The following is a 14093-nucleotide window of genomic DNA, read 5'->3' as shown; positions in this document are numbered from 1 at the left end:
ATGACAATGAAAAGAATTGTTTATGAAATTATAGATAAATGGACTTTTATTACAGGAGAATCATCAACAGCGGACATTAAAATACTCCGTTCCTCCACAACAATGATACCAATTCAAAGAGATTAATGTTTTGTAATGTCTACAGCAATCCAAACAAAATGAGAGTACAAGGATGGGATCCAATATTGCAAGTCCAATATACAACCTATGACGGATATTTGCTGACTTCGCGCAGAATCATATGCCAAGTTTGTCTATTATCCCAAAAATGATGCTGTCGTTGACATCTCGACCTACATAGATTATATCACTTCAGGCAATTCATTATCTAGTGCTCTCTACGCTCATCCCGCCATTCGTAGCGACACTTACTTCCCCAGATACCCTCGACTACTCGGGCGGGCCCTCAACAGTGTCTCACATTATGGATTGGCGAGAAATGGCAGCCTTGCCAACGATTAACAGAGGGAATTTCCCGGGGGTAGAGGGCTGGAGGAAACTGAGAGGAGCCTGGGCTGGGGGAAAACAGATAGGAAGTGTCAAGGATGAGTATGGTGATGGCAAAAGTGACAAGGAAGAGATGTGGGATTATGGAGTGGATAAGAAGAGAGGATGGGTTATTGGGTCAACTTGGTTGTTGGCTTTTGCAATTGAGTAGATTGTTTTTTCATCCTGAAATCAAACATTGCTAATATCTAGTCTAGCATTGCCCCATTATACTACATAGTTCAACGACCTACACACATCCTTGATTTTGCCTTGACATTGATATTCAACCATTTCATCCTGACAACATACTATTCTGCCTCGTTTCCTACTTCATTCTTCTTTTGGTTAATACAAGTACTGGGAGCAGTTTTGATGGTTGTCTCTGCAGAAGCTGTAAGTGTTTTCTCTGGAAGTCTCGGAGTTGCTGACGATAGTGTAAAGCTTTGTGTGAGAAGGGAGATGAAATCTGAACTCGAGATTGGATTTGCGCCTAATCCAGAAGAAGGGCTATCTCTTATGGAGAATCAAATGATGGTGCCCGAAGCCGGACCAAGTAGGCCTAGGCCAGAAATTATAGAATTAACTAAAAGATAGCTTTACGATCTTGGGAGCCATGGATGCATAGCGAACATCACTTGCAACAACTCGATCTGTTTCAGTAAGCGAGCCTTGACAGAATCAGCAGTAACTATAACCTTCAGCTTTGCTGATAACCCTTGTCGAGATCAGAGTGTCCACTCATCTACAAGTCCACAGTGACATAGTTGACACTCTGTCATAGACATCATTCATGAGTCTGGATAGTGCGCCTATGAGCTGTCCACCTTGTCAACAATTAGTAGCGAATCTGTGTTCTATTCATAGACAGTTATTGATTGCCATACAGTTGATCTATTTCCCTGCCAATAGCAAAAGCGAGGACAATATGCAATTCCGGCTTTTGGTAACTACTTATGTAACTTTTGAATGGTCCTCAAGTGGTATCGGCACCTTTTGACAGACCATTCAGTTAGTTTCTATATGATCCCTCGCCACGAAAACGTAAGGGTTTCTACCAATCTTGACTGATTACCATCTTTGCAACGCTAGAAGGGTGAATGCTAGGTCGTGTAATGAATACAGGTTGTAGATATATCTGATTTTTGAGATCTTTTCCTAATCTGACATTATGTATCAAAAGCCTTTGCGGCTTATTCATATCTTCCTGCACATCATAATCCCAACGACACCAGGCTGAGACAATCAAACGCTTTCAGCAACAACACGTACATCCCTAGAAAGTGAAACAAATAACGTTAAGATTTCATACCCAAGATATGCTACTTTCGGGTTATTCTTCTGCTCAAATTGCTATGATTTTTTTTTCTTTTGCTTTTTTGATGAAATGAGGAAACTAAGTTTTACAGCAAGAATGCTTGAATCACCAACCCTTGAGCATGCCCCCCGTCAGACGCCTGTTGATTCTCTGTACCTTGTCTATTTTTATATACAAGTATTCTTCTCGCCCTTTTCTCATTTTACAAAAGAATCGTTCTGGCGTAAATTCCCTCATACCATGAAAATGCGTTAGCCTAGCCATCCATGGTGAACAAACCCTCTTCCTCATGGTCTCCCTCTTTGCCAGGTGCTGCTCCCTCATCATCTGATCGATTCTCTTCCTGATGCTCAACCAGCCTCCATTCTTTACTCAAGCCCTTTGCTCCAACATCTCCAGCTGGAGTGCCTATTGCGGCGGGGCTAGCGAGTAGACCGCTAGGAGATTTTGGCCCATGAAGGTGTAATCTGGATAGGGCAGATGCTAATCCACCAGGTAGCGATTGTCCTGGCGCATGCTCAATCAAGGCTCGCGCAGAGGGAGAAGAAGGATCTCCAATGTTTCTGACCAAGTAAGGCTCGCCTTGTGCAGAATAGACATGAGCTTGTGAAGACGAGCCAAGGAGCTGTCCAGGACTCGTAGGCGAAGCGCTCGTGGGACTACGCTGTTGCGTGAGAAGAGATGTGCGTGGGCCTTGATGTTGAGCCGTACTGGGACCAAAGGCAAAGTCTTTACCTTGCCCTGAAACACTCGCCTTTCTTGCATCTTCTCCGTCAGCACTCCAAAGACCTTGGAGAAATCCTTTGGGACCCATTGTGGCTCCGGCGCTCTGTGCCAGCCGTTCTCCTGCCACCCAGATACCTCCAGCAATCCCACGGGCTTCATCGGCACTGGCTTGGCTATCTCGCCTTGACAGACGCCTCGCCTTTTCCCGTGGCGTGAGTAAATCCGAGAGCGAAGAAGGTAAGAATTCTTCACCATGGTCCTCTTGGTCTTCATCATCTTCAAACACGGCTCTCCTCGGGACGGTCCTGGAGATAGGCTGGCGGGGAGAAAGTTGTTCTGCCGGACCATCTGATCGGGCCCAGATGGATTTATGGAGCGATGGAGCATCGCCGGCAAAGCTAGCCGATAAGGGGGTAGCGAGGCCGGGAGGAGGTCGTTCGACGACAAGAGAAGAAGAATGGGAGAATGAGGAAGAGAAAGTGGGAGCAGCAGTGACGGGTGGACGAAGGGGAGAGAGAGTGGAAGGATGGATAGCGCCCTGTTTGAGTGATAAAGGACCCGGAACGGACCCGGCAAAGCCGGTACCTGCTGCACCAAAACTTGCAGAGAGCGGACTGGGTCTGTTTGGCGAAGAAGCAAACGCGGGATGACCACGGCTGAGAGAATGAGCGAAACCCGTCGGTGGGCTGTTGGGTAGTGCTCCAGACGGAGGTCCAAATGGCTCTCTCATGGGACTGGATCCAATCTTTGGAGGACTCTGAATCGAAGAACTCAAGGCCGATCGGATAGGTACAGGACTGGCAACCGAATCATCATGCGTCGAACCCGCAGTTGGCACTGCGCTCTTGGCTTCATAACCGTTGATAGAGGACACCTCGCCGAGAGAGGATGAGCCGGGAGGGATTTTACCATCACGCTCTCGAGCTTCCAGTTGAGCTTGCTTCTTGTTCTTGCGGTCCATCGACATGGGCTCGCCAGGACGGACATGGGCAAGAGCACCTGGACCAACCGTCAGCTAGAACGATGTCGACCATACATACATTTGTGCCCAAATTTGCAATTTCCTTTCAAAAACCACTGACAGACCTCTCGCTTGGCAGCTGATTCCACGCCGTCAGCTCCTTGCCTCGACAAGCCAACTCACCATCAGGAGCCGCATGCGAGAATGGACAGCTCTCGCCAGCTGTACAGGCTCCAGCTTTGAAAAATCGACAGGGCACATGGCTCAAGGCAGCTATGACGTGTCTGTCAGAACCCACTCTCCCAAAAGACACTCACTCTTTTCCTTGTCGCCAGACCCACCTTCCTTATCCCTCCTATCCTCGTTTTCCCGTTCTTGGCTCAACCCACTGCCTCCGTTCCCCTTCATAAGACTCAAATCCCGCTTCTCAAACCCAACCGTCCTCTCTGGCGCTTTGCCTCCACCCACCGACGCGGACGCAGGGAGAGTTGGTGCTGGCGACCGATCGCGCCAGTTGCCATCATTGAACGACCGACCGACCGAGGTCGCCGCGCCTGGACGATACTTGTAAGATGATGGAGTGGCCGCCGACGCGTGGGATGAAGAGACGCCAGTCGAGATTGGTGTTGGACGTGAGCGAGGGATTGGCTTTGCAGACGCGCCTGGATGATCTGACGCCGAGAACGGCTGTGGCGATGGGAGTGGCACCGACATGGCGAATGTGGATGAGAGATGAGATGGCAAAGAAGAGATTGAACAGTAATAAACTGTCACAAAGGGTCCTTTGTACTGTTGGTCTTGGCCCCTTCTCGGAAGTAGCAATGTGGCAGCTGAAAGGGATAGCTACGGCGATAAAAAATAAATAAATAAATAAATATAAAAATAAAATTAAGTGCTGAGTGGATAGGTTAGAATGATTAAAATTCATCAATTTGAATTTATCAATCAGAATTATCAAAAATAACTTGTATATACTGTCGCCAGATGCTTCTGCATATACACTACCCATTCTATCAACACATTCTCAGTCAGGCTGCTCTGCTGGTACTACGCTATGGGGAGTCGTCCGCATACACATTCCCGGCAGTCACCACGAGATGTTTGTTTACGCGTCAAAAGTTCTTTGTGCTTGCTTCTGAACTTCGCTCGTTTATGCTTCCTTTTAACGAAGCAGTAGGAACTGAGAGAGACTCTGAAAGATTCAGCAGATAGCCATCCAAGACTGAATGCGAGTGTTGCATAGTGAGTGAGCTTGGGTAGGAGACGAATACTTACGTAATACAGGAATGATTGACACCGCGGATTGTTGAATGGTTAAGCCGAAACGACGAGACAGCCCGGCGAGGAATTATCGACTGGGATTAAAGATTGAGGGTTGTCAAACGATTAGCAATAGATTTCAAACGACAAGAGTTATATCTGCAAGACGATAGTGAACGTGAGCGAATAGCGAGATGGCATCTGTGAAAATATTCAGTCTGGCTGTCAAGGCAAGTTTTCTCTAGTTGTGGGCTTGTTTGGTTATGGCGGACGGAGCGTTGGTGATAGGCCACTGACATCTGGTATCAGACGTTGGCAAAGCCGATTGCAAACACCATTAAATCCCAAGCTACCCAGTACGTCCATGCTATAATGCGCAACAGAAACCCAGGAGAGGGGCTGAGTGTGATAGGCATGAAACATTCAGACACATCTGTATCGGACTGGCCCAGCGAATGCATCGGACAGAGGCCAGGATGCGGATGGGATTGCTCAACGCTGATGCGGGCAATATCAAACCTCTCAACGATACCAGGTATGTGTCGTCCCAGGTCACCTTGATCCGGTCTGATGAAAACCCAGAGCGATACAGAACGGAGCTACGACACTGGCAGAGACGTTTCTCTTTTTGGTCGGTGCTGGCTTGATTGTGGGCGAGTCTGTTCGGTCGTCGCGAAAAGAGACCAAACGACGAGATACGGTGCAAGACCGGCTAGAGAATTTAGAAGAAAACATAACGAGGTTGAACGAGGTGCTGCAAGAGACACAATCTAGATTAGAAGGAATAGAAGAGATACGGCAGAGGTAAGCCTTGTGCATAGTGCGATCACGAGCTGACACCTGGCAGGAGTGAGTTAATGGAGAAGGTGTTGGTCACTGTGGTCAATAACGGATTGAAAGCTGGCTGGATGTCGTTGGGGCATCCAGATGGCCAGGTATCGAAGCTGCTAGAGGCAACAAGAAGCGACAAATGATCAGCCTCAGCTCGCAGAGAACCATTTATATAAGTCACTTTTGTAGATGATTTTGATTACATTGCATGGCATTTGTTTGTAATGACGGGCAAAGAAAAGATGAAATCCACGCCGCTGACGTGGGCTGATGGCCACTTTCAATGGTTGCGCGCCTAACATTTTTTGTTATAATAGGCACGCCATGAAAAGAAGGGCGAATTCTGATCCTGTGTACGTTCCAGCGAATCCATCGTTCTCAGTTTATTCATCCGTCTTTTATTTTTACTTTTACATCTTTTCCTTTTTTTCTCTTTCCACTCACTATCCACCTACGGTCAGCCATACACCGTCTGCAGGTGAGTCAGCTTTTTATCGTTTCTTTTTCTATTTCTGGGAAAGCAGCACTCACTGATTCACATTCTGTCACATCCTTTTTCCTTTAACGCTTCTTTTACTTCAACTAATTCAACTATCACAACTACATCCGCGAAACAGCTTGTCTAGAATATATCAACATGGCAGACTTTGTGAAGCTCTCCATTTTTGGTACCGTAAGTCTGTTTTAGTATCTACTCTTGTCGAGTTCCTTGGAACGTTGTTGGATTTGAAATTGCCACTCTTCGGTTGTGGAAATACGGGTGGCTTGTTGTGCCGACACTGTGGCTGTTTTTGGACGTTACGCTGTGATGCACGATGAAAGTTGGCGGAAGCTGACCATGGTGTAGGTTTTCGAGGTCACCACTCGATATGTAGATCTGCAGCCAGTCGGAATGGGTGCTTTTGGTTTGGTCTGGTGAGCTTTCAATATGTTTTGTGTTTATTTTGGCTAAATGCTTTAAGCTCTGCCAAAGACCAGCTCTCTGGGACATCTGTTGCCATCAAGAAAATTATGAAACCATTCTCGACTCCTGTCCTTTCAAAAAGAACTTATCGAGAGTTGAAGTTGCTCAAGCACTTGAGGCACGAGAACATCATCTCTCTCAGCGACATCTTTATCTCTCCCCTCGAAGACATTTACTTTGTCACTGAGCTCCTTGGTACCGATCTTCACCGACTTCTCACCTCTCGACCCCTTGAGAAACAGTTTATTCAATACTTTCTCTACCAAATCCTCCGTGGCCTCAAATATGTGCATTCAGCGGGCGTGGTTCACCGCGACTTAAAACCATCCAACATTCTTGTCAACGAGAACTGTGATCTAAAAATATGTGATTTTGGTCTCGCGAGAATTCAGGACCCCCAGATGACTGGCTATGTTTCTACAAGGTATTATCGGGCTCCAGAAATCATGTTGACTTGGCAGAAATATGATGTTGCTGGTTGGTTTACCCGTCTTAATTATGGATCTTACTGACTAGGATATAGTGGACATTTGGAGTACAGGATGTATCTTTGCGGAGATGCTGGAAGGAAAGCCACTCTTCCCAGGAAAAGATCACGTCAATCAGTTTTCAATCATAACCGAGTTACTTGGTACTCCTCCTGACGACGTTATCCAAACCATTGCTTCGGAAAACGTGCGTATGGTGATGGGATTTTTTTCTCTGACCGAATTTTAGACTCTTCGATTTGTTCAATCGCTCCCTAAACGTGAAAAAGTGCCCTTCTCTACCAAGTTCCCTAATGCCGACCCTATTTCTCTCGATCTCTTAGAGAAGATGCTTGTTTTTGACCCTCGTACCCGTATATCCGCAGCCGAAGGTCTTGCACATGAGTATCTCGCTCCATACCATGATCCTACAGATGAGCCTGTTGCTGCAGAGGTGTTTGATTGGAGTTTCAACGACGCGGACTTACCTGTTGACACTTGGAAAGTCATGATGTACTCTGAGATCCTTGGTGAGCACAAAAATTCATAAATAGGCCCCTTCGCTCAATGCACTGTTTTTAGATTTTCACAATCTCGGTGATATCTCCCAAAATGAGGCAGAGGGACCAATCACGGGCGAAATTCCTTCTGCTCCTACGAGCTAAAAACGCTAAGAGGCCGTATTGAAGAGTAGGATTTTTTCTTTTTTGTAATGGAAATAGATACACAATATGGCGAATGGAAAAGTGAAGAGTAAAACTTAGACGTGATGATAAATGGAAACAGGATTGAGTGGGATCGAGATAATCAAATCAGTTGGATCAGACACTCACTGTCTGAAACTTCTTTCAGCAAGACTATGCGATGGATGAAGAAAATATTTGTGGAGGGATAGAAGCATGAGGGTTTACTTTTTTGGTTTACTGGAGGTTATCTGTTTACAGTAAGAAGTCATGTTCTCAACTTTCAATGGTCTGTGAACAGAGGTAGTCTACGTCACTCTTTCTCTATTCTTCCCTTCCTTTTGTTTTCACATTATTAGCTTTTTTTTTGTCAATATCAACGATTAGAATTGGAGCGATGCAATCACCACAAGTTTTCTTCGTTAATACACACGATAATAGGAATAATATGAAGTTTAAAAATGTGAGCAAAGATCAACTCAATTGTTCAGACCAATGCACTGCTTTCTTGTGACTTTTGTGGAATAAATCCTTGATTAGTCGACAAATCTCAATCGACGATGGAAAAGATCAATTGCACGAGTGGTGCATGTCCCTTCCAGGCATAAACTGTTCTTGATGTCGCCTTTTGTGCCCAAGACTCAACGCATTTCAATGCCCATTTCTTCCACAACTCGTTTTTGCACCAGGTCTTGCAGAGCATTGACTTCTTCGTTGGACAGCGAGCGGTCCATATGCCGGTAATTGAGACGATAGCACTGTGATTGACGGCCAGTCCTGGGATGTGTGAATTCATCAATCTATCCTTAATGTTGAGTATCATAAAATTCACGTATATGCAGACGTGAACACGTACTAGCGAAACGTTTTCAACTAAATCGCCAGCAACTTCTCTAACAATTTCAAAGTAATCATTCTCATGGAAAATCCTTCCCTTTCCGCCAGCCAAAGCAGCACCGTCCTTCTCGGCTTGTCTTGCCGAGATGGTTCCAGTAGGTAGCCAGAAACTCATATCTTTATAGCACTCAGGGTAACGGCTATATGGTTTAAATGTGGAGATTTTGCCGGGCGAGAATTGGTTGATAAAGCGTGAATCAGACGTCCAGAAGAGGCGAATGTCTGGAATAGAGAAGAGGACCATTGATAGGCGTTCAAGGCCAAGTCCAAAAGCCCAGCCAGCTTTGTCTGCGAAACCTAGCAACGAATTAGAGGTGTGTCGAAAGTGAAACGGAGAACTCACCGGCTTGATCGAGGGTTTTTTGCATGACGACACCGCAGCCCAAAAGTTCCAACCACTCTCCTTCCCAAAAAATTTCGACCTCATAACTAGGGGTGGTGAACGGAAAGTAAGCTTCTATCCACCTCACTTTCAACGGCTCTCCTGTTTTATTAGCTACATGTCCAAAGAGCCTAAATATTAAGCTATTAAGAGAGTACTTGAGGTGCTTAATGATTTCAGCAGCGTGTATCAGATCATGTTGAAGTTGAATAGGATTGGAGGCAGAAATCTGAGTAGAGTCTTCGATGGCGATTGGACAGGTTGCAAGGCTTGCTGCTAATTTGGCATTGAGGTCTGGTAAAGTGTGCAGTTCTGAAGTTGACCACACATGTGTTCCTTCCATTTGGTGGAATACAGGATAATGCGATGAATCAATCTCGTCTCTCCTATACACATCCGCACTCAATAACCACTTGTCTAAACCCTGTCTGTAACTCTCTACCTCATGAGCACTCGTATGTGTCCGAAGCATATACTCTTTGTTAAGGTAATAACTGTCCGTTAGGCTCCTCCCAGGATGATCTGGCGGAAAACCTAATTCATCAAAGTTTTGCCAAACCGAGACAACTGGTGAGTCTGGTGTCAATGCTGTATACTCCGCAAAATGCCGTTCGATGATCTTGCGGATGATACCAATAGGGTGTGAAGGTGACATATGTAGATTACGATTTAGTTTAGATAATATAGACGGGGGTGTGTTAGAGTATTCGTCCAGTCGAAATGTCTTTCCATTGATTTGATATGGTTCGCGAGTTAATGTAGATTGTAATCGTGAGCGGACAGGAGGAGAACGATGTGTGTCCCGACATATCGCAATAGGTGAATAATGCGAGAATTTTGAAAAGCTGAGAGGATGGTTCAAAGACTTGAATAGAGAAGCCATAATACTGGCTTTTTTTTGTAAAGATAGAATTTTATATCTGGTTTGTTTTAAAGTGATTGACCTCCACATGATTTTTTTACGTAAACATGAGATATCAGATGAGTTTGCCGAAGTTATCGGTTAATTCACTTTTTTCATATTTTTAAATGATTCTTTATTTATAATATTAAGCCAAGAATACCAACAAAGGCTCATCCCAATCGATTTGGAGGGCACATCAAGTGTCGTTGGCAACAGGCAGACTGTGAAAGACGTCTGAATCAGTGAAAAGATCAATGGAGTATAGGTCGGCAACATTGATAGCTGACAACATCGATAATAATGCACAACTACCAAAAGTATCAGCAGCTGCCGCAACAGTGCAACAGAGCGCCTTGGAAGCTCCAGTCGAAGCCAAGGATATTGATAGAGAGGATGGAGGGAAGCCGTGGTATCACCCGTTGGTGCTCTTGGATTTCGTAGTAGGAAACTGGTTCTTTATTGGGATCGGGGTTGCAATTATTTTGGCCTGGAGATTTCCTCGCATAGCTGCAGAAGGAGGAGGTGGGTTAATATTGAGCCTTGGAAACGAAACAAGACTGATATGGGACAGTCATACGCTCGGAATACTCTATCACGTACGGAGCTATTGGCCTCATCTTTCTGATCACGGGCCTGACACTTTCTACGCCTGCTCTGCTTCATCAGTTAGCCAATTATCGCTTGCATCTGTTTGCGCAGGTTTTCAGCTTCCTTTTCTTTCCTGCCATTGTTTTCGCTATTGTGAACTGTGTGAAAGCCAGTGGCAACACGAGCGTGGACAAGTATGCGCTTGTAGGTATGGTAGTCATGAGTGTGATGCCGACTACAGTGGCAAGCAACATTACAATGACTAGAAGCGCAGGAGGAAGTGTCGAGGCTGCTACTATGGAAGTGTGTGTTGGTATGTTGTTTGTGTCTTTGCCATTCTTGTACAGAGCTGAAGAAGAGTAGGGAATCTGCTAGGAGCATTCATCACACCTCTTCTCTGTGAAATGTTTTTCTCCAATCCTGCGTGGTCATATGGCATGCCGGTCGCCAAGGGAGGTCAAGAAGGATCTCAGGGATTAAAAGAGATTTATCGCCAATTAGCGAAACAGCTTGGTCTGGCATTATTCATTCCTCTAGTATATCTATGCTACCCCTGTAATACTTCTTGCTAACGACCATGTATAGTCTCTTGGGCAAGTCCTCTCAAACATTTTTCCGCGTCAAACTAAATGGGCTGCCACTACTTTCCGACTTTCAAAAGTTTCTACATTCCTTCTTCTCCTTCTCATCTGGTCTGTTTTCTCCACACAATTTGGTGTAAACGCCTTTGAGAGCATTTCACACATCTCAGTCATCTTCATCTGTTTTGTCAACTTTGGTCTCTACGTCGTCTTCACCATAATATGCGTCTTTTGCACACGACTGCCATTTTTTCATGACGACTTTGATCTTGATCCACATCTGCCAATGGATCCAGAAGATCAACCTCATCAATCGCTAAACGCTCGTGCTAGGAGTCACTGGAGAAAGTTTCTCAGTGGGTCAAGGTTTGACAAAAAGGAAGCCACAGCCATCTGTTTCTGCGCGGCCGCTAAGGGTATGGTCGTTGGTGCGCCGACCCTTTCAATCTTGTATGGAGGGTTTCCAAAGAGAGAAAAGGCAATATTGTCAATACCCCTTGTCCTGTATCAAGGCCAACAAGTCGCCGTAGCTCAAATCTTGGTTTACTTTTTCAAAAAGTGGAATGAACAACCTGACCGGCTGGCGAATATTCGCAAAAAGCCTGCTCAGAGCAAGGCTATCGCCACGCATGTTTCCAATCGCCACGAAGAAGATGGACCCGACACTGTGCGAACTGAAGGAGTCATGGAACGGGGCGACTGCTAGGGATGGTGTGGGAGAAGGGATAAATGGTATTCTGGGTAGAGTCTAAGCTATCATTCTGTATCTTGTAGTTTTTATTGCATCAGAGCAGACATACGTATCTGCCAGTCTTATGCTGCCATTATACTTGCAGGATTATGGCTGGTATGCCATTCAAAAACGAATGTTATTTTTCCATTTTAACTTTATGTTAATTAAGAAACATACAAAATGTTTGAAATGACCTCTTTGTTCCCGATCACCTCCATTCACCTCGTTTTATTCTTATTCTTTGATTTCTCTTTCATCTCTCATTTTACCTCTGACTCTTTATCGAATCCAATCAATATGGTCCATTCAACTAAAACACCTTCAGTGGATATGGATGAAGCCAAGAAGAAAGCCTTGCATCAGTACCAGAATGACGACGGACACTTTTCGCTTGTCCGGTAAGTCTCTTGGTAAAGCACAAGAAATGTGCGGGAATCAATGACTGACTTTGTGTATGTGTTGGTTTTTGGCTTCCCACCTATAGCAACTTTCGTCTCGCAGACCTGATCACTATTATGAATGGTGTCTGCGGCACCCTATCCATCCTCACCTCTGCCCGTTATCTTCTCATTTCTTCCAATCTTCCCGGTCCGCCTTCTGAATCTGCGCTTCGTACTCTCTATTTCGCCCATCTTTTGCCCATCCTAGGATTCGGTTTTGATGCGCTCGATGGAAAAGTTGCTAGATGGATGGGTGGCGGTTCCATGTTGGGTCAAGAAATGGACTCACTTGCCGACCTTGTCTCGTTTGGTGTTGCTCCTGCGGCGCTCGCATTTGCTCTTGGATTAAGGACGCCCTTGGATCTTGCGGCCCTTCTCATGTTTGTCTCTTGTGGTCTTGCTCGACTCGCCCGCTTCAATGCCACTGTTGCTCTTATTCCGTCTGATGCTTCCGGCAAATCTAAATACTTTGAAGGCCTTCCCATCCCGTCGTCGCTTGCGCTGACGAGCTTTATGGCATACTGGGTGAAGCAAGGCTGGTTCCATCATGGAAAGCGAGGTGGCTCCGATGTGCCTCTGGGCGTGATACGGATTTGGGGAGAAAAGGGTGGATGGGGAGAGGTCCACCTCGTTGCTGGTGTGTTTGCTGTATGGGGTGCGATGATGGTTAGCAAGACGTTGAAGGTGGGTTGCGTTTCTTCTGTGGATCGTCCATTGCTCATCATCGTTCAGATTCCAAAGCTGTAAACAGGGCTGTCACTACGGTATTTTCTCTGTTCAACCGGATATACACGTGTATGCAGGCTACCTATCTGATTCTGTCGTGTCTCAAGTCAACTAACGGGCGCCATTAAAATCCAGTCTCATCATGTCCCACCTTGAATGTAGCGAGCGATACAAGTGGGTTCTTGCCCAGCCGAGAGTGTCTCTTTTTTTCAACCCATTGCCATGCTTACCATCGCGTGCATTTGGTTCTATCTCAAGTGCAGTTACTGAATCCACCCACATCGTACTCTTCTCTATGTCCGCTCAGATATATCTACCTGTCTTGTCACTTGGATTCTAATCTCGTCGTAGTGTATTCTCATTCCCATACCATCGCAAGCGTCAAGTCGACCCTACCTGTATAAGCTATCACAAAATATAAATAATACTCCCATCTGTTTCCCACACCCTCTCGGCATCCTCGCCCGACACATAACACCTTACCTCCCGATAGTATCGAAAAACCCAAACGACAGTCTCCCCAGCCATAGCCAATAGGTATTATACAAGCACCCAAAGACAAACTGTCCATGTCTAAACAAGATACAAAGCTGTCACACACTCACCAGACATGAGAGAATGCTACCAGTACAGATCCATCCAAGGACAACTGCTCATCCGCGACATATCACACGATGCCTTTTACGACTATAGCTCTCGCCAGAGATCGCCAACATGGATCACCCTGGCCGTCGCATAAACGCTCTCCTCAGGCGTACCGTGCATGACCATGGTGGGTCACCAAGAGACTGATCCTTGGTCGCATCTTTCAGCGCTGCAAGGCCACGGCAACGTAAGCTTTTCCGTCACATAGTATGCCATTACAGTGGCTACGAATTGTGGGCAGACGGACAGTCCAATAGTCACAGTGCAGGCATACCAACATTGCCATCCCGTCTGCAACCACCAAGCCCAGCTGGGGCTGCTCGATACTCTCCCTCTTCAGATCGCTCACCCGTCCACCCTAACACGCTCTGAATGCTACCCACACTCCCATTGTCGCAAACGTTCCATACCCTCCAACCCACACACCATTCACCGCGCTTGACGATAAAAGAGCCGCTCCATTATCCCAAAGGAGACGCAGTATGCACGACGTGACGCTGA

At 45.9% G+C, this 14093-nt stretch overlaps 7 protein-coding genes across 7 annotated transcripts; 5 read left to right on the top strand and 2 right to left on the bottom strand.

The window, feature by feature from the left end:
- Positions 1 to 158: 158 nt before the first annotated feature.
- Positions 159 to 1083, top strand: L203_105960 (uncharacterized protein; the record flags this gene model as incomplete). The annotated part of the gene is made up of 5 exons (XM_066215321.1): positions 159 to 187; positions 236 to 248; positions 302 to 654; positions 705 to 882; positions 931 to 1083. The coding sequence occupies 5 exons, from the start codon at positions 159 to 161 to the stop codon at positions 1081 to 1083; spliced, it is 726 nt and encodes a 241-aa protein (XP_066071418.1).
- A 977-nt stretch (positions 1084 to 2060) lies between these two features.
- Positions 2061 to 4205, bottom strand: L203_105959 (uncharacterized protein; the record flags this gene model as incomplete). Its single annotated transcript, XM_066215320.1, has 4 exons — positions 2061 to 3529; positions 3571 to 3630; positions 3675 to 3764; positions 3809 to 4205. 4 exons carry the CDS (start codon positions 4203 to 4205, stop codon positions 2061 to 2063), a joined length of 2016 nt encoding a protein of 671 aa, XP_066071417.1.
- Positions 4206 to 4945: 740 nt separating this feature from the next.
- L203_105958 (uncharacterized protein) lies at positions 4946 to 5725 on the top strand (the record flags this gene model as incomplete). The annotated part of the gene is made up of 5 exons (XM_066215319.1): positions 4946 to 4981; positions 5061 to 5107; positions 5164 to 5286; positions 5334 to 5555; positions 5599 to 5725. 5 exons carry the CDS (start codon positions 4946 to 4948, stop codon positions 5723 to 5725), a joined length of 555 nt encoding a protein of 184 aa, XP_066071416.1.
- Positions 5726 to 5906: 181 nt separating this feature from the next.
- L203_105957 (mitogen-activated protein kinase HOG1) lies at positions 5907 to 7678 on the top strand (the record flags this gene model as incomplete). Its single annotated transcript, XM_066215318.1, has 7 exons — positions 5907 to 6060; positions 6200 to 6255; positions 6430 to 6497; positions 6545 to 7023; positions 7070 to 7221; positions 7264 to 7543; positions 7596 to 7678. 7 exons carry the CDS (start codon positions 5907 to 5909, stop codon positions 7676 to 7678), a joined length of 1272 nt encoding a protein of 423 aa, XP_066071415.1.
- Positions 7679 to 8337: 659 nt separating this feature from the next.
- L203_105956 (phenylalanine-tRNA ligase) lies at positions 8338 to 9858 on the bottom strand (the record flags this gene model as incomplete). The annotated part of the gene is made up of 3 exons (XM_066215317.1): positions 8338 to 8496; positions 8553 to 8890; positions 8937 to 9858. 3 exons carry the CDS (start codon positions 9856 to 9858, stop codon positions 8338 to 8340), a joined length of 1419 nt encoding a protein of 472 aa, XP_066071414.1.
- Positions 9859 to 10133: 275 nt separating this feature from the next.
- L203_105955 (uncharacterized protein) lies at positions 10134 to 11754 on the top strand (the record flags this gene model as incomplete). The annotated part of the gene is made up of 4 exons (XM_066215316.1): positions 10134 to 10401; positions 10451 to 10780; positions 10831 to 11003; positions 11053 to 11754. The coding sequence occupies 4 exons, from the start codon at positions 10134 to 10136 to the stop codon at positions 11752 to 11754; spliced, it is 1473 nt and encodes a 490-aa protein (XP_066071413.1).
- A 324-nt stretch (positions 11755 to 12078) lies between these two features.
- L203_105954 (CDP-diacylglycerol-serine O-phosphatidyltransferase) lies at positions 12079 to 12968 on the top strand (the record flags this gene model as incomplete). The annotated part of the gene is made up of 3 exons (XM_066215315.1): positions 12079 to 12179; positions 12266 to 12905; positions 12954 to 12968. The coding sequence occupies 3 exons, from the start codon at positions 12079 to 12081 to the stop codon at positions 12966 to 12968; spliced, it is 756 nt and encodes a 251-aa protein (XP_066071412.1).
- Between the last annotated feature and the right edge of the window lie 1125 nt (positions 12969 to 14093).

Source organism: Cryptococcus depauperatus, chromosome 8 (genome assembly GCF_001720195.1).
Source record: "Cryptococcus depauperatus CBS 7841 chromosome 8, complete sequence".
Classification (NCBI taxonomy): domain Eukaryota; kingdom Fungi; phylum Basidiomycota; class Tremellomycetes; order Tremellales; family Cryptococcaceae; genus Cryptococcus; species Cryptococcus depauperatus.
Note: the sequence above shows the minus strand (reverse complement) of the source record. Positions and strands in the feature narration are given on the sequence as shown.